This window comes from Emys orbicularis, chromosome 6 (assembly GCF_028017835.1).
Source record: "Emys orbicularis isolate rEmyOrb1 chromosome 6, rEmyOrb1.hap1, whole genome shotgun sequence".
Lineage (NCBI taxonomy): Eukaryota > Metazoa > Chordata > Testudines > Emydidae > Emys > Emys orbicularis.
This window is the reverse complement of record NC_088688.1, coordinates 88,014,645-88,034,675: the sequence shown is the minus strand read 5'-3', so window position 1 is coordinate 88,034,675 and position 20,031 is coordinate 88,014,645. Positions and strand designations below refer to the sequence as shown.

The 20,031-nt window shown below is 45.5% G+C and overlaps 1 protein-coding gene across 3 annotated transcripts in view; it reads right to left on the bottom strand.

Annotated features, from left to right (window-relative positions):
• CDC14B (cell division cycle 14B) overlaps positions 1-20,031 on the bottom strand; it is a 66,886-nt gene that overhangs the window by 25,256 nt on the left and 21,599 nt on the right. For all 3 annotated transcript variants that reach the window (XR_010561482.1, XM_065406121.1, XM_065406120.1), the window contains exons 5-11: positions 19,705-19,781; positions 15,887-15,953; positions 14,565-14,627; positions 12,571-12,658; positions 12,006-12,236; positions 4,995-5,133; positions 4,680-4,833 (exon numbers count right to left, since the gene is read on the bottom strand). Coding sequence is in view for 2 of the 3 variants with exons in the window: in XM_065406121.1 (XP_065262193.1) it covers positions 4,680-4,833; positions 4,995-5,133; positions 12,006-12,236; positions 12,571-12,658; positions 14,565-14,627; positions 15,887-15,953; positions 19,705-19,781 (819 nt within the window). In the remaining variant the exon portion in view is untranslated. The remainder of the gene's footprint in view (positions 1-4,679; positions 4,834-4,994; positions 5,134-12,005; positions 12,237-12,570; positions 12,659-14,564; positions 14,628-15,886; positions 15,954-19,704; positions 19,782-20,031) is intronic.

Below are 20,031 nucleotides of genomic sequence, written 5' to 3'. Positions count from 1 at the left end.
AGGTGAATTACGTTCTGTACGCAAAAGTCCCATAATGCCTGGGCCTCCTGGCAAAGGGGAGAGGAGCGAGCACCACCCTGTTTGTTGATATAAAACATCATTGGAGTATTGTCTGTGAGGACAGAAATGCACCTGCCTGCCAGCTGGGACTTGAATGCGAGGCGTACCGCTCGTAATGCCCTGACATTGATGTGCAGTGAAAGATCCTCCCTCGACCAAAGACCTTGGGTCCGGAGGTGGCCCAGATGTGCACCCCATCCCTGATCCGACGCGTCCGTTACCAGGGTCAGGGAGGGCTCCGGTTTGAGGAAAGGGACCCCCGCGCAGACCACCCGCGGGTCGAGCCACCATTGGAGGGAGTCCAACACCGGATGAGGTAACGTCACCACTGAGTCTAGGGAGTCCCTGACTGGCCGATAAACCCCTGCCAACCAAGATTGGAGAGGGCGCAGTCTGAGCCTGGCGTGTCTCACGACATAGGTACATGCTGCCATGTGCCCTAGTAATTTGAGGCAGCTTCTTACTGTGGTGGTAGGGTAACTTTGGAGGCCGAGAATGATGTTGGATAAAGTTCGGAATCTGGCCTCTGAGAGATATGCTCTGGCGTGTGTCGAGTCCAGAAGTGCTCCTATGAATTCGATTCTTTGTGTTGGAGAAAGAGTGGACTTGGCCTCGTTGAGTAAGAGGCCGAGTGAGCTGAAGGTGTGCCTGATGAAGACCACCTGAGCCTCCACGAGTGCCTTGGTCCTGCCCTTGATGAGCCAATCGTCCAGGTAAGGAAATACCTGGATCCCTTGCCTGCGCAGGAAGGCTGCCACGACTGCCATGCACTTCGTGAAGACCCTTGGGGCTGCTGATAGACCGAAGGGTAGAACCGTGAACTGTAGATGAACGTTGCCGACGAGAAACCTGAGGTAACGCCTGTGCCGAGGGATTATCGCGATATGGAAGTATGCATCCTTTAGTCGAGGGCGGCATACCAGTCTCCTGGATCCAGGGAAGGAATGATGGAGGACAGGGAGACCATGCGGAACTTGAGCTTCTTGACAAACTTGTTGAGACGCCGCAAGTCCAGAATAGGTCTGAGGCCCCCTTTCACTTTCGGTATTAGGAAATATCGAGAATAGAAGCCCTTGCCCCGTAGTTCCCGAGGCACCTCCTCCACTGCCCCTGCTGTAAGGAGGGACTGAACTTCTTGAAGGAGAAGTTGCTCGTGAGAGGGGTCCCTGAAGAGGGACGGGGAGGGGGGCTGGTGGGGCGGGAGGGAGGAAAACTGGATAGAATATCCCTCCTCTACCGTGCGAAGCACCCAAGCGTCTGACGTGATCCGGGCCCACGCATGATAGAAGGGGGACAGACGTGATGAAAAGGTAAGGTTGGGAGGATCCAGAGATCTGACCGGTAGGCCGTCCTCGACCGAGCCCTCAAAATGGTGGTCTAGGCCCCTGTGGAGGCCTTAGTTGGGTAGAAGACTGGCCGAAGGGCTGCTGTTGTTGCCTCCTCCTGCCAGTCCTTGGCCTTCTGTGCAAGGCATCACCTCGATTTTGAGGTTGGTACGGATGCGGGGCCTGCGGCGGCCTAAACTGCCTACGCTGAGTAACAGGGGTGTGTAGGCCTAAAGAACGGAGGGTGGTCCGCGAGTCCTTTAGGCTATGGAGCCGTTTATCCGTCTTTTCTGAGAAAAGTGTGGGCCCTTCAAAGGGTAAGTCCTGGATAGTCTGTTGGACTTCGTGAGGTAGACCGGAAACTTGAAGCCAGGCTCCGCGCCTCATGACCAGACCAGTAGCCAACGTGCGCAAGGCCGAATCGGCTGCGTCCAAGGCTGCCTGGAGGGAAGCTCGAGTAATCAATCTGCCCTCCTCAAGAAGGGCCGAGAACTCGGTTCGTGAGTCCTGCGGGAGGAGGTCCATAAACCTAGACAAAGCCGAGCACGTGTTGTGTCCATACCAGCTCACTATGGCCTAATTGGCAATACGCAACTGTAGGCCCCCCCGTTGAATAGACCTTGCGTCCGAAGAGGTCCAACTTTTTTGCCTCTCTATTTTTAGGTGTGGATCCCTGAAAACCCTGTCGCTCCCTCTGGTTGGCCGCATCCACCACTAGGGAGTCCGGCGGGGGGTGCGTGTAAAGATATTCATAGCCCTTGGTTGGAACAAAATACTGCCTCTCTGTCTTTTTGGCTGTAGGAGCCAATGAGGCTGGGGTTTGCCACAAGGTGCGGGTTGTGTCCGCAATGGTCTTTATGAGGGGTAGGGCTACTCTAGATGGGCCTGACGGGGTCAGGATATCAATTACGAGATCAGTGTCCACCTCAATCTGTTCCGTCTGTATCGAGAGGCTCTGGGCCGCTCGAGTAAGGAGCTGTTGGAGGAGTCTATTATCCTCTAGAGCCGGAGCAGCAGAAGTTCCCGCTACTGCCTCATCCGGAGATGAAGAGGAAGATGTCCCATGTAGCTGCCCTTCATCTACGACGTTTCCCTCTGTAAGGGCCTGCGGCACACGGTACTCAGGCTGCGCGGCCGGTGCGGGCTCAAGATGCGGCACCGCGGCCGGTACCGGGGTCGCCACCGAACGCCGAGGAGTGCTGGGCGGTGCCTGCGCTGAAGGAAGCAAAGTCCCTGTCGGTGCTGTTGTTTGACCTGGGGGTGCCGTAATGCCTTGTGGCACACTCCTGTCAGACGGCGGTGCCGGTGGCATTAGCGGCGGTGCTGCAGACGCTGAGGAGACGGAAGCGGTTCGTGAGCGGGGCCCGTACGCCTGACCCACCGACTGATGGTAGGCCCATGGCGTCCAGAACGGCCACTGTGGAGGTGGTTGCCACTCCTGCTGTTGATGCCACTGTGGCGGGTACGGTTGGGCACTCCTACGCGAGGACGATCGTCTGCTCCTCGATCTGTTAGAACAGTAGGAGTCCGCCTCTGAGTCAGAAGTCTCTGAATATGAGGACATCGGAGGAGCGGTACCCACTGTCGCCGGCAGGGGTGCTCGTGCCGGTGCCGCTAACGTGGCGCCGCGTGGAGAGTGCGGTGAGCAAGTCGCCGGTTTACCCTTAGAGTGATACTGGGGCTCGGCGGCAGCCGGAGGTTCTCTGCACCGGTGCGGCGACGCCTGCACCGGAAGGCTCAAGAGGTCTGATGCGGCCTCGAACGCCTCCGGCGTCGATGGGAGGCGGACCTCCTCCATCATGTCCAGGGATCTATGCCATTCCGGACTCGACCTTGCCCTCTCCGGGGCAGGAGTCAACAGGATGGCCGGATGGGTCTGCGGCGCGGGTTGTCCCGTAACACTCGTGGACTGCGCCCGACCTTTAGAGTCCCGGTGGGGAGATTGTTCCGTCAGCGGCCTGTTCTTTTTAGCCGGCACCGGCGATGGAGAGTGGCGTCTTGTAGAAGACGATTTCTTATGCGCCGACTCTCTCCGGTGCCGGGGTTTCGGGGCCTTGGCCTCACGACTTATCTCCGGTGCCGGGGCACTGCGCACCGAGGATGAAGTGCTGGGTGCCGGCTCTGAAGGTCTGGGATCCGATTGCGGCCGCAGTGCCGCCTCCATTAGGAGGACTTTAAGTCTCTGCTCTCTATCCTTAAGAGTCCTGGGGCGAAAAGCCCTGCAGATAGTGCACCTGTCCCTTTGATGGGCCTCTCTGAGGCACCGTAAGCACGAAGAGTGTGGGTCACTTTTCGGCATAAACTTCCCGCAGTCCCGACAGAGTTTGAACCCTGGGGACCCGGGCATGCCCCAGCAGGGCGGCGAAAAGTTGGGGAAAACCCCCCAACTGATACCTAACTATCTAACACTAACAACTAATAAACTATTTACAAGAACTATAGAACGCTGCCACGATTGCTAAAGAGCAAGAGAAGTTCCAGCTAGCCGTCACCGGCGGTAAGAAGGAACTGAGGGGGTGGGGGGTCGTCTGGCCCCTATATACAGCGCCATGAAGGCGCCACTCCAGGGGGCGCCGGAGCCGACCCTACGGACGCTGCTATGGTAAAATCTTCCGGCTGGCGTGCACGTGGCACGCACACACCTGCTTGGAATGGACATGAACAATCACTCAAAGAAGAACTCAAAGTTACTGCATTTAAATGTGCAAAGCATTAACTCATGAGCTATTCATTCAGTATACCACCTGACTTTGAAATATTGGAAAGTATTTTCAACAGTGCTGCTTAGATATTGTATTATCTTGGTTTCTATTCCTTCTTGGCATTCACATCTTTTCCTATACTTGGCTTTTAAAGACCACCACATCTCCTTTTACACTGGATGCCAGTGACTAAACAAAGGTATCAGACAGTGTTATAGAAGTCAGCTGTCATGGTAGGAAAAGGCATTTCAACAATTAAAAAAAAAGCACATTTGAAATAGAACAAGGATACTTCCACTTGCAAACTTCAAAACCTTGATTTGTGTCTGTTCTAATATTTACCTAGTGAATGAAAAAGTTTAAAATATAACAATGATGCTCCTATTTCAACTGCAGAGTGCACTTCCATTTTTCACACTTGCTGTCCATACCTTTTTGCCCCCAAATCTTTTAGTATGAAAAGGAACATAGCAAAATATACAAAAAGAATCTGATATCTTGAGCTTTATTGTACCCATGGCTATGTCCATGTCCTAAGAGGTCCTCAACAGCAGTTAAAACTTTTACAACAGCAGAACATTCGGATGATTACCAGTTCAGAGTCTTTTCTGTTGGCTCTCCGGTTTTTTGCATCATTAATTGAAATATCATCTACTCCTGTGAGGATTTTTGTAACAGCAATTTTGCGATTTCCCTTTAACTTTGCACGGAAAATATCTCCTTCTGTCCAAAGTTCTGTCTGTTTCCTATTATGGAATGGAAAAGATAACGATGTTATAACTTTCCAGAAATTAGCAGCGTTGCTTGCTTTGTTTCTAAAGGAACTAATTTCTAATTTTTCTATTAAAATACAGTTTTTAATTAGTTTTCCAAATTATTAATTCTAACATAGTAACAGTCTACTTACTCTACAAGGAAGTGCTGCTGTGGTCCAATTACTGAGCCGGGTCTATTTATTCTAATCCAAGCAATGGTTTCAGCAGCTGTCATCCTATAATGCTTCATAATATAACAGGCTATAAGTGTGCCAGTTCGGCCAAGACCAGCTGTGTAAGATACAAGAGAGGCTTCTTTTTATATACATATTTTTACATAGAGTTTAGTTTTAACTAAACTTTTAAGAACTAAAACTAAATAACTTGTGTTGCTGCTTCTATGATTGACAAATATTTAATTGCCCATCTTACTAAATCTATCGCTAGCCAAACTTACATGGGGAGTAGTGTTTTCAAAAATTATGTCCAATATTTGTAATTTAACTTATTGTTTGAATAAAAGTATTACACATTTTAGGTTTAGAAAGTGACTTTTCAGTATATCACAAATATGCTTTTGAAATCAAGCCTTTCAAAGTCAGCTGCTTTTTATGTACAGGAACAAATTATAAAGACAGTTGTCTATAGCACTATGCATCATAAAATACTTTAATATACCAATAAAACCTGCATATGAACATAATATTAAATACTCAACTAAGAGTATATGAACTCAAAAATTGCCTTAAAGTAGGATAACTACCAACGCATCCCCTTATCAAGATCTCAGGGGGAAAAAGAGACAGGCTTTGCAGTATGCCCTAAAGATAAACAAATCCAAGTCTCTGGGAAACAGAGGCAGGGAGAACCTTTCACAGAAAATGCCCTGTCAATAGTCCTCTCCCAATTTAACTTGCCAGGCAGGAGGAGAGAGAAGAAGGGTGTGAAGGAAGAGAAACTGGCTCCAGCGTAAGTGCCTGGACTGATCACAACTGCTGCCTGGGATGAGAGACTGTTTGGCGATCAAGTCCCAAAACTATTTAGGAATTTACTGAACACCACCAATATCTTCAGCTCTACCTAAAAGCTAATAGACAAGGCAAATCATGCAGCACTGATATAAACAGGCTTGACAGAATTAGATTTCTATTTTTCGTAATTTTGATGGCTGAAAACAATACTTAATCTTTTTTTCAATTTTTATCAATTTAAATGTTTACAGTTGGGCAAAGTTATAGGGGAGGGGGTTAGACAATTATTTAATGACAATATATACTGAGATTCAAAAAGTTAAAGCTTTATAACTGTCAAAACATCAATTGTCAATATCATATGTCAAAACATAATCAAATCCTTAAATCAAATTCTAAAGTTCTCAAGCAGCATTTTTCTTACTTTGCCCATCTGTAAATTTCTATCATTATTGATGGAAATATTTTTTTGATAGTTTGAGTATAGCAAAATCAATGTTAATCAACATTTACCAATAAAAATGTAAGTCTTCCAAGCCTAGATATGTGTGCTTTGAATATGCTCCTAATGTAGGGTTGGATGTAAGCCTTCTTTAATAATGAACACTGTGTGACATACACAAAATTATCACCTCCAGTCAACAGAAGGTCTCCTCCTGGCTTCCAGACCAGCACACCTTTCCTTAGACAAAGAAGGCAGGAGGGATTTCTGCTGTGCTTGTGTGTCATCTGGGCATCTATGGCCTGGTCTACACTATGAGTTTAGGTCGACTTTAGCAGAGTTAAATCGAATTAAGCCTGGACACGTCCACACGACGAAGCCCTTTCTTTTGACTTAAACGGCCCTTTAAACCGGTTTCTTTACTCCACCTCCGACAAGGGGATTAGCGCTAAAATCGGCCTTTGCAGGTCGGATTTGGGGTAGTGTGGACGGAATTCGACGTTATTGGCCTCCGGGAGCTATCCCACAGTGCTTCATTGTGACCGCCCTGGACAGCACTCTCAACTCAGATGCACTGCCCAGGTAGACAGGAAAAGCCCCGCGAACTTTTGAATTTCATTTCCTGTTTGCCCAGCGTGGAGAGCACAGGTGACCACGCAGAGCTCATCAGCACAGGTAACCATGATGGAGTCCCAGGATCGCAAAAGAGCTCCAGCATGGACAGAACAGGAGGTACGGGATCTGCTCGCCATATGGGGAGATGAATCAGTGCTAGCTGAACTCCGTAGCAGTAAACGAAATGGCAAAATATTAGAAAAAGTCTCAAAGGCCATGAAGGACAGAGGCCATAACAGGGACGCAAGCAGTGCCGCGTGAAAATTAAGGCGCTACGGCAAGCCTACCACAAAGCCAGAGAGGCAAATGGAAGGTCTGGGGCAGAGCCGCAAACATGCCGCTTCTATGCGGAGCTGCATGCCATTCTAGGGGGTGCAGCCACCACTACCCCAACCGTGTGCTTTGACTCCGTCAATGGAGAAACACGCAACAGGGAAGCGGGTTCGGGGTACGCAGAAGATGATGATGATGATGATGAAGACAATGAAGATAGCTCACAGCAAGGAAGCGGAGAAACCGGTTTCCCCAACAGCCAGGATATGTTTATCACCCTGGACCTGGAACCCGTAACCCCCGAACTCACCCAAGGCATGCTCCCAGACCCTGAGGGCACACAAGGGAACTCTGGTGAGTGTACCTTTGTAAATATTACACATGGTTTAAAAGCAAGTGTGTTTAATGATTAATGATTAATTTGCCCTGGCAATCGCGGCCAGTACAGCTACTGGAAAAGTCTGTTAACGTGTATGGGGATGGAGCGGAAATCCTCCAGGGACATCTCCAGAAAGCTCTCCTTCATGTACTCCCAAAGCCTTTGCAAAAGGTTTCTGGGGAGGGCTGCCTTATCCCGTCCGCCATGGTAGGACACTTTACCACGCCAGGCCAGTAGCACGTAGTCTGGAATCATTGCATAACAAAGCATGGCAGCGTATGGTCCCGGTATTTGCTGGCATGCAGACAACATCCATTCCTTATCGCTCTTTGTTATCCTCAGGAGAGTGATATCATTCACGGTCACCTGGTTGAAATGGGGCAATTTTATTAAGGGGACATTCAGAGGTGCCCGTTCCTGCTCTGCTGAACAGAAATATTCCCCGCTGTTAGCCACGCGGTGGGGGGGAGGGGTGAAGTGATCATCCCAGAGAATTGGGTGTGTGTGTGGGGGGAAGGGGTAGTTGGGTTTGTGCTGCATATTAACCCGGAAACCCCAGCCCCTCCTTTTACATTGCAAACCCATTTTAAATGGCCAACCCAATGGGTCCTTGATATGGGAAATGAGGGCGCTACTGTTTGAAACCATTCCCACATGTTAAGAAGGTTAAAAAAGCCAAAAGACTGTGGCTTACAATGGCTGCCTGCAAGCCGAATTCTGTTGCCTGGCACTGCGTGAGTGATCTCTCACACCAAACCGGCAGGCCCTCAATATAAGAGGAAAAATGCGACCTTGTAACGAAAGCACATGTGCTGTGTAATGTGAACAGCAAAATTTAACGTGAAAGAGTGTACCCATTGTTCTCTAAAATGTGTCTTTTTTAACCACCTCTCCCTTCTCCTCCACCAGCTGCAAATGTTTCTCCTTCGCAGAGGCTAGCGAAGATTAGAAGGAGAAAACGGCAGACTCGGGATGATATGTTCACAGAGCTCCAGATGTCCTCCCACGCTGAAAGAGCACATCAGAATGCGTGGAGGCAGTCAATGTCAGAGTGCAAAAAAGCACAATATGAACGAGAGGAGAGGTGGCGGGATGAATCGCGGGCTGAACAAAGCAAGTGGCGGGCTGAAGATGATAGGTGGCGTCAGCTTGCAGACAGAAGGCAAGAGTCAATGCTCCGGCTGCTGGAGCATCAAACTGATATGCTCCAGCGTATGGTTGAGCTGCAGGAAAGGCAGCACGAGCAGAGACCGCCGCTACAGCCCCTGTGTAACCAACAGCCCTCCTCCCCAAGTTCCATAGCCTCCTCACCCAGATGCCCAAGAACACGGTGCGGGGGCCTCCGGCCACCCAGTCACTCCACCCCAGATGATTGCCCGAGCATCGGAAGGCTGGCCTTCAATAAGTGTTAAAGTTTTAAAGTGCAGTGTGTCCTTTTCCTTCCCTCCTCCCCCACCCGTCCCAGGCTACCTTGGCAATTATCCCCCTAGTTGTTTGATGAATTAATGAAGAATGCATGAATGAGAAGTAACAATGACTTTATTGCCTCTGCAAGCGGTGCTCGAAGGCGGGAGGGGAGGGTGGTTAGTTTACAGGGAAGTAGAGTGAACCGGGGGGAGGGGGGGGGTCATCAAGGAGAAACAAACAGAAGTTTCACACCGTAGCCTGGCCAGTCACAAAACTGGTTTTCAAAGCTTCTCTGATGCGCACCGCGCCCTGCTGTACTCTTCTAACCGCCCTGGTGTCTGGCTGCGCGTAATCAGCGGCCAGGCGATTTCCCTCAACCTCCCACCCCACCATAAATGTCTCCCCCTTACTCTCACAGATATTGTGGAGTGCACAGCAAGCAGCAATAACAATGGGGATATTGGTTTCGCTGAGGTCTATCCGAGTCAGTAAGCTACGCCAGCGCGCTTTTAAACGTCCAAATGCACATTCCACCACCATTCGGCACTTGCTCAGCCTATAGTTAAACAGGTCCTGACTACTGTCCAGGCTGCCTGTGTACGGCTTCATGAGCCATGGCATTAAGGGGTAGGCTGGGTCCCCAAGGATAACAATAGGCATTTCAACATCCCCAACGGTTATTTTCTGGTCCGGGAAGAAAGTCCCTTCCTCCAGCTTTCGAAACAGACCAGAGTGCCTGAAGACGCGAGCATCATGTACCTTTCCCGGCCATCCCACGTTGATGTTGGTGAAACGTCCCTTGTGATCCACCAGGGCTTGCAGCAGCATTGAAAAGTACCCCTTGCGGTTTATGTACTCGGTGGCTTGGTGCTCCCGTGCCAAGATAGGGATATGGGTTCCGTCTATCGCCCCACCACAGTTTGGGAATCCCATTGCAGCAAAGCCATCCACTATGACCTTCACGTTTCCCAGAGTCACTACCCTTGATATCAGCAGGTCTTTGATTGCGTTGGCTACTTGGATCACAGCAGCCCCCACAGTAGATTTGCCCACTCCAAATTGATTCCCAACTGACCGGTAGCTGTCTGGCGTTGCAAGCTTCCACAGGGCTATCGCCACTCGCTTCTCAACTGTGAGGGCTGCTCTCATCCTGGTATTCTGGTGCTTCAGGGCAGGGGAAAGCAAGTCACAAAGTTCCATGAAAGTGCCCTTACGCATGCGAAAGTTTCGCAGCCACTGGGAATCGCCCCACACCTGCAACACGATGCAGTCCCACCGGTCTGTGCTTGTTTCCCGGGCCCAGAATCGGCGTTCCACGCCATGAACCTGCCCCAGTAACACCATGATTTGCACATTGCTGGGGCCCGTACTTTGTGAGAGGTCTATGTCCATGTCAATTTCCTCATCACTCTCGTCGCCGCGCTGCAATTGCCTCCTCGGCTGGTCCTGGTTTTGCTTTGGCATGTCCTGGCTCTGCATATACTCCAGGACAATGTGCGTGGTGTTCATAGTGTTCATAATTGCCTCGGTGATCTGAGCGGGCTCCATGATCCCAGTGCTATGGTGTCTGGTCTGAAAAAAGGCGCGAAACTTACGGAGGGAGGGAGGGGCGACTGCCGACATGGCGTACAGGTACAGGGAATTAAAATCAACAAAGGTGGCTGTGCATCAGGGAGAAACACAAACAACTGTCACACAGAATGGCCCCCCCCAAAGATTTAACTCAAAACCCTGGGTTTAGCAGGCCGTTGATTTCACAGAGGGAGGGGGAAGCAAATGAATACAGAACAAATCTGGTCCATCTATTTTTTACATCTTAAGCTGGCAGCAGACGGTGCAGCATGACTGATAGCCCTCAGCATCTTCTGGGTGCTTGGCAGAAGATACTGTACTACGACTGCTAGCCATCATCGTCAAGATGGTTCAACAGGACTGCCGGCAGGACTGAGTCTCCAGGAGACAAAGCATGTCTGCCCAGGTGCCTCTGATCGAACTGGAATACGACGATGACGGATACCAGTCGTAATACACCATCTACTGCCAAAAGGCAATTAGCTGCTGCTGTGTAGCAATGCAGTACCACGTCTGCCGGCACCCAGATGACATATGGTGACGGTGAGCTGAGCTGAGCAGGCTCCATGCTTGCCGTGGTATGTTGTCTGCACAGGTAACCCAGGTAAAAAGGCGCGAATCGATTGTCTGCCGTTGCTCTGATGGAGGGGGAGGAGCCTGACGACATGTACCCAGAACCCCCCGCGACACTGTTTTGCATCATCAGGCATTGGGATCTCAACCCAGAATTCCAATGGGCGGCGGAGACTGCGGGAACTGTGGAATAGCTACCCACAGTGCAATGCTCCGGAAGTCGACGCTAGCCTCGGTACTGTGGACGCGGTCCGCCGACTTCATGCACTTAGAGCATTTTATGTGGGGACACACACAATCGACTGTATAAAACCGGTATCTATAAAACCGGCTTCTATAAATTCGACCTAATTTCGTAGTGTAGACATACCCTATGTCTACCTTGTAGAAGGCTGAATAGGGTCTGGGGACATGCTCAGTGCAGTTGTTATGTAGGAGCTCCGTAGAGCAGAGAATGTTCAGTGCAAATGGAATGTTCAGGTATTTTGTCAGCAAACCTCTAAAAAGCTTTATTAAATCTGTGCAAATGTTTATTTTAAAAGTCTTATCATTTAGCCAGATTTGGCTAGCTACTAAAGAAAATAAAAGCAGCCATCTCCATGGCACTTAGGACTAACACTCTGCCAAATTTATAGTTTCTGCTGAAAAGCATGGAGATGCTAAAGCTCTTCAAAGAGATGGTTGGAAAAAGAAGTGTTAACATTGACACCAGGGAAAAATAGGCTTGCAAATCTCATAAGCAGCTGAAAAGATTTGCCAAAACAAACCAACAAAATCAGCTGAAGCAGAGAACATGAGCCAAAATGGTTACAGTTTGGCTAACTTATAATCAATTGGAAATAAGGGCTTATGATGCAAAGTGTCAGGTAAACTTAACTATAGGCTTTACTATCAACTCCACCTTGTAATATGAACTGTGCACATAACATACCTTTGCAATGAACTGCTATAACACCTTCAGCATTTTCACAAATATTTAGGAATGTTTTGACTATAGTATCACTAGGTATGCTTCCATCAGCAAAGAAGAGGTCATAATGCTCAAAACCAGCATCTGCAAATCGTTTGGCATCATACATTTTTCTGTTAAGACGTATTATGGTAGTAACCTTGTGTCTTCTGAAATATGGGAAATAGGCCTCAGGAGCATGGTGGGGATAACCTGTAGGTAGAAACAAAGGAACTAGTCATGAAAATTGCACATCCAAATGAAAAAACAAACAACATGTAAAATACCTTATTTTAAAGTTATGTCCAATAGAAAAATTCCATTTTCAGTCAGTGAATTTTTAAACAGTCTAATTCAAATAGAGCTAAAGGAAGTCTTGAGCTTTTTTATCGCCAAGTGTTCCTCCTCCCCACCCCACCCCCCAAAAAGCTAAGAAAAACATACCATTGGAGGAACAATTTTTTTTAAAATGATAAAGTTGCTGTTACTCATAACAATCAATCAAATACATAGTAGTAGCATATGGGTTTGTGTCCCCAAAGCATACCATTTTCAGTTTTACTTCTTGAATGAGGTCCACTGAAGGCAATGAATTTGTTTGGTATTATCCAGTTAAAATCCCCATTTTCTGCTTTCTGTTAAGAGAAAATGCATGATTTACCATTATCCCTATATTTCAGGAGTGGGCAAACTACGGCCCGCAGGCCACATCCAGCCCGCCAGCCGATTTAATCCTCGAGTTCCCGCTGGGGAGTGGGCTCTGGGGCTTCCCCGCTCCTGCCGGGGAGCGAGATCGGTGGCCACTCCACGCATGCCTGCTGTGGCTCCCAGAAGCAGCAACATGTCCCCTCTCCAGCTTCTATGTTTAGGGGCAGCCAGGGGCCTCCACGCGCTGCCCCCACAGATCCCATTGGCCAGGAACTGCGGTCAATGGGAGCTGCGGGGGCGGCACCTGTGAACAGGGCAGCACGCAGAGCCGCCTGGCCGTGCCCCCGGGTAGGACCCAGAAGGGGGACATGCCGCTGCTTCCGGGAGCTGCTTGAGGTAAGTGCAACCCGGAGCCTGCACCCCTCAAGCCCCACCACGCCCCAATCCCCTGCCCCAGCCCTGATCGCTCTCCCACCCTCTGAACCCCTAGATCCCAGTCCAGAGCACCCTCCTGCACCCCAAACCCCTCAACCCCAGCCCCACCCCAGAGCCTGCACCCCCAGCTGGAGCCCTCACCCCCCAACACCCTGCCCCAGCCCACAGCACCCTCCTGCTCCCTGAACCCCTCATTTCTGACCCCACCCCAGAGCCCACACCCCCAGCCAGAGCCCTCACTCCCTCCTGCACCCCAACCCCAATTTTGTGAGCATTCATGGCCCGCCATACATTTTCCATACCCAGATGTGGCCCTTGGGCCAAAATGTTTGCCCACCCCTGCTATATTTGCTTCAAAAGTACAAAGCCAAATACAAGCCCTGTCGGTGTAAGCACCTTTCTAGTCTGCCCTTTGCTTCATCAATAAAATGCCAAATGCTCTCAACCTCTCCAGCGTTTTTCTTTCTAAAACAAACTTCAAGTGATGCAATTAAGTCCCCCCAAAATAGAGCCACACTTGGATTTTTTTTTTTTAAAAAGCTTTTGTAAATTGTCCCATTTCACCTTTATCTACTATATTAGTAATTACTTCATGCAACTCCAACAAGTCCTGAGTTTTCTGTATAGATGCCGTGCTGCTTTGCCTTTAAAAGAGTATATTTATCCAAGTCTTGTAGTACTTTAGCTGTACAGTTACACACAAGGAATTTCCCATAAACTGAGGTGAATTTCATGGGTTTGGAATTCCCAAGATCAATTATTACTTTTTTTAAAGGGATAATGGTGCTGCACTTCTGTCATCTCTCTATTACTTCCCACGTAAGTTTCTTTTAAATGAATGCCAACTGGTCTAGTGATTAGCTATACTTGAATTTGTTCAAGTTGCTCATTAACTTCTCCAAGAGCAGATCCTGCCTATGAGAAGTGACGTTGGAACTGAAGTTTATCATCATCCTACAATGGATAAAAATCAGATGTGGAAAAAAAAAAAAGTATCTTTAACTAACTACCTCTTTCCAGATACCTTAACTCCACTTTACTTCCTATGCTCTTTCATCTCTTGAGCCTACAGTCACAAATGCAGCCTTCTAACTCCCCCGTGTTTAAGCTTAAATTACCTGTCTTGCTCTCTTAGATCCTTAAATAAAGATGTATGGTAATAGCTCTTTTAAAAGCAGAAATGGAACTGACAGCAACAAAAGCAACAGTGCATATCACAAAAAAACTGTCTTAGCATTTATAGTAACACTACCACCATCTAGTGCTTATAATCCATCAGTAGATCTCAATACACTTTAGCATCTCAAAAGAACATAAATATCATTATTCCTATTTTAAAAATGGGGTAACTGAGGCACAGAGGGGAAATAACTTGCCTCAGGTAACCCAGCAGGACAGGAATAGACCCCAGGTTTTCTAAGTCACGGTTCAGTGTTTATCCCCAGGCCACACACTTACCTCATAATGCTCATATTCATTTACATCAAAAGCACTGAAATCCAGGAAGCCATATCGCAAAGCCTAAAATCCACAATACAACTTTTAACAAAAAGAACTTTCATCAAAAGACAAAATGCATCACCATTTTAAATTTCTGTATACCCCTTATACTGGACTCTCAAGGTTCCTTTCAGTCCTATGATTCTGTGATCTCTTTTTCACCACTGTGCCAGAGTAACATTTCCTCATTATACTAACTCCATTAATTGGACTGAACTCAATTGAATTCATAAACATTTTAACACTTGTGAAAATGCTGGAGTTGTGGAAAATATTTAGCATTCAGTCTTGGTCCAAAACAAATCCCTCCATTCCTGTATCCATGTTATATATACACATCAATACAATTAAGGATAAATAAGCAAGCCCACTCTTTTCTGATTTCACTTAAAAATAAAACCAGAACCAGGCCACAGAATCATTCATGGCAACAAGTCTCAGAACCCCAGTCAACTAATTCAGGCTCACCAGGCTTGTTCTATGGACTAAAAATAGCAATGCAGACAGTCCTGCTGGGGCTGCAGCTTGGTCCCTAAATAAAATCCCTCTGACAGGTTTCAGAACCCGAGCGGGAATACCTATACTGCTATTTTTAGCCCTATACCACGAGCCCGAGTCAGCTGACCAGGGTTCTGAGGATCGCTGCCACAACTTCTTCTCCCTGCCCCCCCAGTGTAGATATATTCAGAGTTGCAATAAACCCTTGGATGACTAAATTAGTGGTGCAGAAGGAATGAAGGGGCCTGGCAACCAGTTACCTGATTCAAGTATTTTGTCTTTCAAGTTCAGAAACAAATGTTGAAATAATAAGGCCACGGAGTAATGCAGGCTCCTTCCTACAGTTATCATTAAGTTACACACAACCCCTTTATAATATTAACTATGCTGACTGTTTGGAAGACCAGTCATGGAGGGCTGTTTGGTCCAACAACTTACCAATTTCCACATTAATATCAGGATGTTAGAGGTAAAATGACTGGCCTGAACAGCTTTGCCCATCTGACTCCATGGCTCCTGCTAAGATTTTCCCTAGGTAACTCCCATCCAGGGAAGAACTTGCTCTATATTAGGGTGCCAGACCCCACCTAGACATGCTCATTGGATTCCCCAGATATCAGTCACAGGAGCTCAATTACTATACAAGATATATAGACTAGGCAGAGTCAGACACATTGCTGTGACGAAGGTCTAATAATTAGGCCCTTAGTTTCATGAGCAAATTTTGGCTGTATTATAATTAGCTGACAAAAATAAAACAAAAAAAAAATTATTTTTCTTACCTTATTTATTGCATGAAAGCTGTCAAGCAATGTTAGATGAAAACTGCAAGTACCAAATGAAGCATCCCTGTAACACAAACATGTGAAATCAATTTTGACAGCCGACAGCATTTCTAGTTTCATAAGCAAAACCGCAGGAGTTCCCTCATGCAGATCCAAGACTAAATGAATTAAAATGTTATTTTCTCAAGAGCACGCAGTAAAAAGATTTGATTATTAGTTACTTTAAAATACTCTACTGTTTTCCAATCTTGAAGTTTATTGATTTAAGTTTTAACTTATTTTTTATTGCTTTACTGGTATCTTATGTTAAAACACTTAGACGATCCAACATTAAGTTTATTTTAGCCACCTTTTTTTCAACAGAACTGCCACTTTCAGTTTTTGTTGGGAATAAAAGACTTTGGCAAAGTTTAGTGAATTTGGACAACACCACTTCCTGAAAGATGTTTATCTTGTTTGAAAATAAAAGTTTTTTAGAAAATAGTTTGTATACTGTGATTCCTTGTGTACTGTAAGATTTTTGGAATCTGACAAAAACACTGCACATGTGGCTGGATAAGACTCAAATTACTTCTAACACCAACATTCCCTATTTAAGTAATTACATATATGGCAGTTTAACTTTTCTAACCAAAAGATTAAAGAAATAGCTATAGTAATATTTAAAAGAGAATTTTCCTATACTTAGAGCTTTCAAATATTTAGCTGGACTATGCTTAAAAATAACAGTCTGGTTTTCATTATAGCTCTTTTTCCTGCCATTCTTCTTAAATCATCTTAATGTAGGAATAGAATGTTCTTGGTACTATGTCAGTTACTGAGAAAGAAATGACTCAATGAAACTGATGAAACCACGAACTTAGAACTGATCTAAGGTAGGAAAACCCTATTCCCTATTGTATTAAAAAAAAAAAAAAAGTCTCTGAATTTCTGGATTATATATTTTAGTAGAATAACTGTTGGGTTTAAAACATTTTAGAAAGCCAGCAATTATACTGTCAATGGCAATTTATAGTGGCACACAACACTTCCTCCCCTCTCTCCTCCATTGCTGTCAGAGCATGGAAAGAAGCACTTTAAATTGTCCACTTCATGCTGCACTATGGGATTACATATTTGGAGTGTCACTGATTTAAAGTCTCTCTTCACCCTAGCACTCTCTATGGTCATGTCTATCCCTCATTGTTGCTACAGATTTATCACCCACTACTCTCACCAGCAACTGTGCTGTTTGAGGCATTAGAGTGAAGTAGTGTCTGGTTTAGGGTTTTTTTAAATGTGTAACAAGAGACACTTTGTTATAATGTTCTGACTAAAAATGACAAAAAAGTGAGAATTTCAGAGATCTGGCTGCATCTACTCTCTCTGCACTCTCCCCTCCTCTAATGAGTTAGTGTGAAAGGGGGAGGAAGGGGAAAGGGAAGTAATAGAAAGAAAAGGAACTCATTCAGGAAACTGACAATAGGATACAGAGAATTTCTCTAAGACTTTAATATAAATTCCTCTATTATGAAAGACCATAAGTAACTCATCTGATTGCAAAAAGCAATTCCTCTCTCACTGGCTAATGAATAGTCAGCATGGACATAATCTAAAAACAACAGGACCCTAAAGCACCATCTCAACTCATAATTCTCTTCAGTGACTTCCTCCTCCTAGTTGCATCAGGCTTGAAAACCCTGGGCAAACTCCTGGTCCCACAGAGCTCAGTGGGAGTTTTGTCTTTACTTTAATGGGGCCTGGATTTCATCCCAAAGGCTGTACATAGCTATGCTGCTGCCAGAACTCACCTCCTCTCATTCCCCCTCATGTCCTCCTCATTCCTTTCTCCCTAAATGATCTCTTTAGTCTCAAACGTTATGCTTCTCATCATACCACCTTTACCCTTGTGGAAGGTCCCCCTCTTACATGATAAACAACCTCACACTCCTCCAAATCTCTTTGCAGCTTAGGTTATAAGCTTTTTGGGGCAAGGTCCATTTTTGTCATACACGTGTGTGTACCTAACACCATGGGACCACGGTTAAGGCCTCTAGGTACTACTGCAATATAAACAAACAATAAAAGTCAGTGGTGTGAATTAACTCATTTTTCCATCACTAAACTCTGTTTAGATGTTCTAAATAAGGTATTAGAATAGAGAGATTTAAAAAAAACATATTAAAATAAATTCTAAAAACGAACATGATCAACTTCCCTTGAAATATAATACATTACCATTTGTCTACTGCAATTGCTTTTTTTCTATGCGCTCATCCCCAGCACAGTCTGTTTTTCACTGTCATCCAATTTAGATTGGAAGCACCTCAGACCAAGGACCTGGTCTTTCTATAGGGCTTTAAGTCACCATATGTATCTGTAGCACTATGTAACTATAGTAAAACCTATCTTAGGTGACCAGAGGATGAGACCAAAAAAAAAAAAAGGATTAGGTGGCCCCTTCTACAAGTTTCTCTGCAATACTAATCACAACTGACATCACCACTCTTCTTGACAGCCTCTGACGCATGGAGGATTCAATAGGTATGAAGGCTGAACGCCTCTCAATCCCAGTGCACATTGTCATAGCTTGGAGAACCTTGCACTGGTTCCACTGCTTGTGTAAGACATATTTTATGGATAAATAATGTCACTATTCAATGTCACCAAGTCTATCGAACAACTTTCATAAACACTGAATTTACTCTATGCACTCTAACAAGTTACTCCCAGAAACAGATGCATGATCTGCTGGGAGGGCAAAAACCACAGTAAAAAAAGGGTGGGGAGGAGAGAGAGAAGAGTTTGGTAGAGAGTTATTCCTCAAGAAGAGTCCTATTACTGTCATTTATTGGAACTCTGAAAACAGGCAAAAACAGCTCCCAAAGGCCTACTACTGTTGATAAGGGAAAGGGAGCATGCCAGAAAACCAAGACATTACAAAAAATCTTGATGCTCCCAAGAAAGGGAGAAAGACATGAGACAGTTGCTCTGATAAGAAATGCTCACTTGCTTTTAGAGTCAGGAGTGAACGGATCACACTATAAATCTACATGTCTAGATAGTAAACTGGAGTTTTTTGGTTCTCCCTTTAACTTCCTGCATTTTATGAAAGCCTGTTTGATTATTGGATAGTTTTATCTAACTTTTGAAAGCCTTACTGTTTTAGTTCTTAGGAGAACTTTACAAAATTGTTCATGGTCAGGACCTATCAACCTTGTTTATCTACTGGATAAAAACAGAGTGGCAACAAGAAGTCTGTAGTCTGGAATACCTAAAATTATATCCCCTCAGAGGTGAAGCAACCATGAAGCAACCTTTTTATTTTTATTTATTTATTTTTAGATGTTTCCTCATTGGTAAAAATTTCATTTTACACAAAAAAGTACTACATAATAAAGCATTTATTTTAGGGGAGTGTGTTCAGCAAGTGACAGAAAAGATGTGTCAAAATTATTGCAGTCACCACAAAGTATTTATATAAATAGATATTTTAGTATGAGTTTAAGAGAATTCAGACTGGGTGACTAATGGTATTAATTTAGAATTCGTTATCATTAACTGTTCCAATCTCTCTTTTTAGTGTGAATTCAAAGGGGAAAAAAGCTAATGAAAGTAAATAGTTATGTAAGCTTCCTCATATACTGTACGTTTGCCAGCACACTTCAGTACTGACCTGCAATATCCCTGTCACTCCACTATCTGACCTTGTTTTCATCAGAGACTGCCAAATATGTTGAGATGTGCAGCAGCCATAGGCAAGCGACCCAAACTCAGTGCCTCTGAACACCGTTCAGTGATCATGACACACAGAATTCTAACATTTTTATATTTACCTGAAAGGAAGATAAGATACGTTTCCAGCCAATAAGAGCCTGTACACATCTTCGGGTGATTCTCTTAAGTATATTATCTATTTTTGGAAGAAGGAAAGAAAATATTTTTAATGGTAACTTTAAGCTACCTATTAATAACTTTCAATGTTTATTGTAAAATATTAAACTAAATGCCATAAAAAATACCATATGCTTGAGAACGTCTTTTTCCTATAAGCACAGCATCAAGAATAAAAGAATATAAGCAAACAATTATGTGATAGACAGAAGCAAAGCATATATTATATAACATACTGGCCATTATCAATGTAAGAGTATGAATCATAG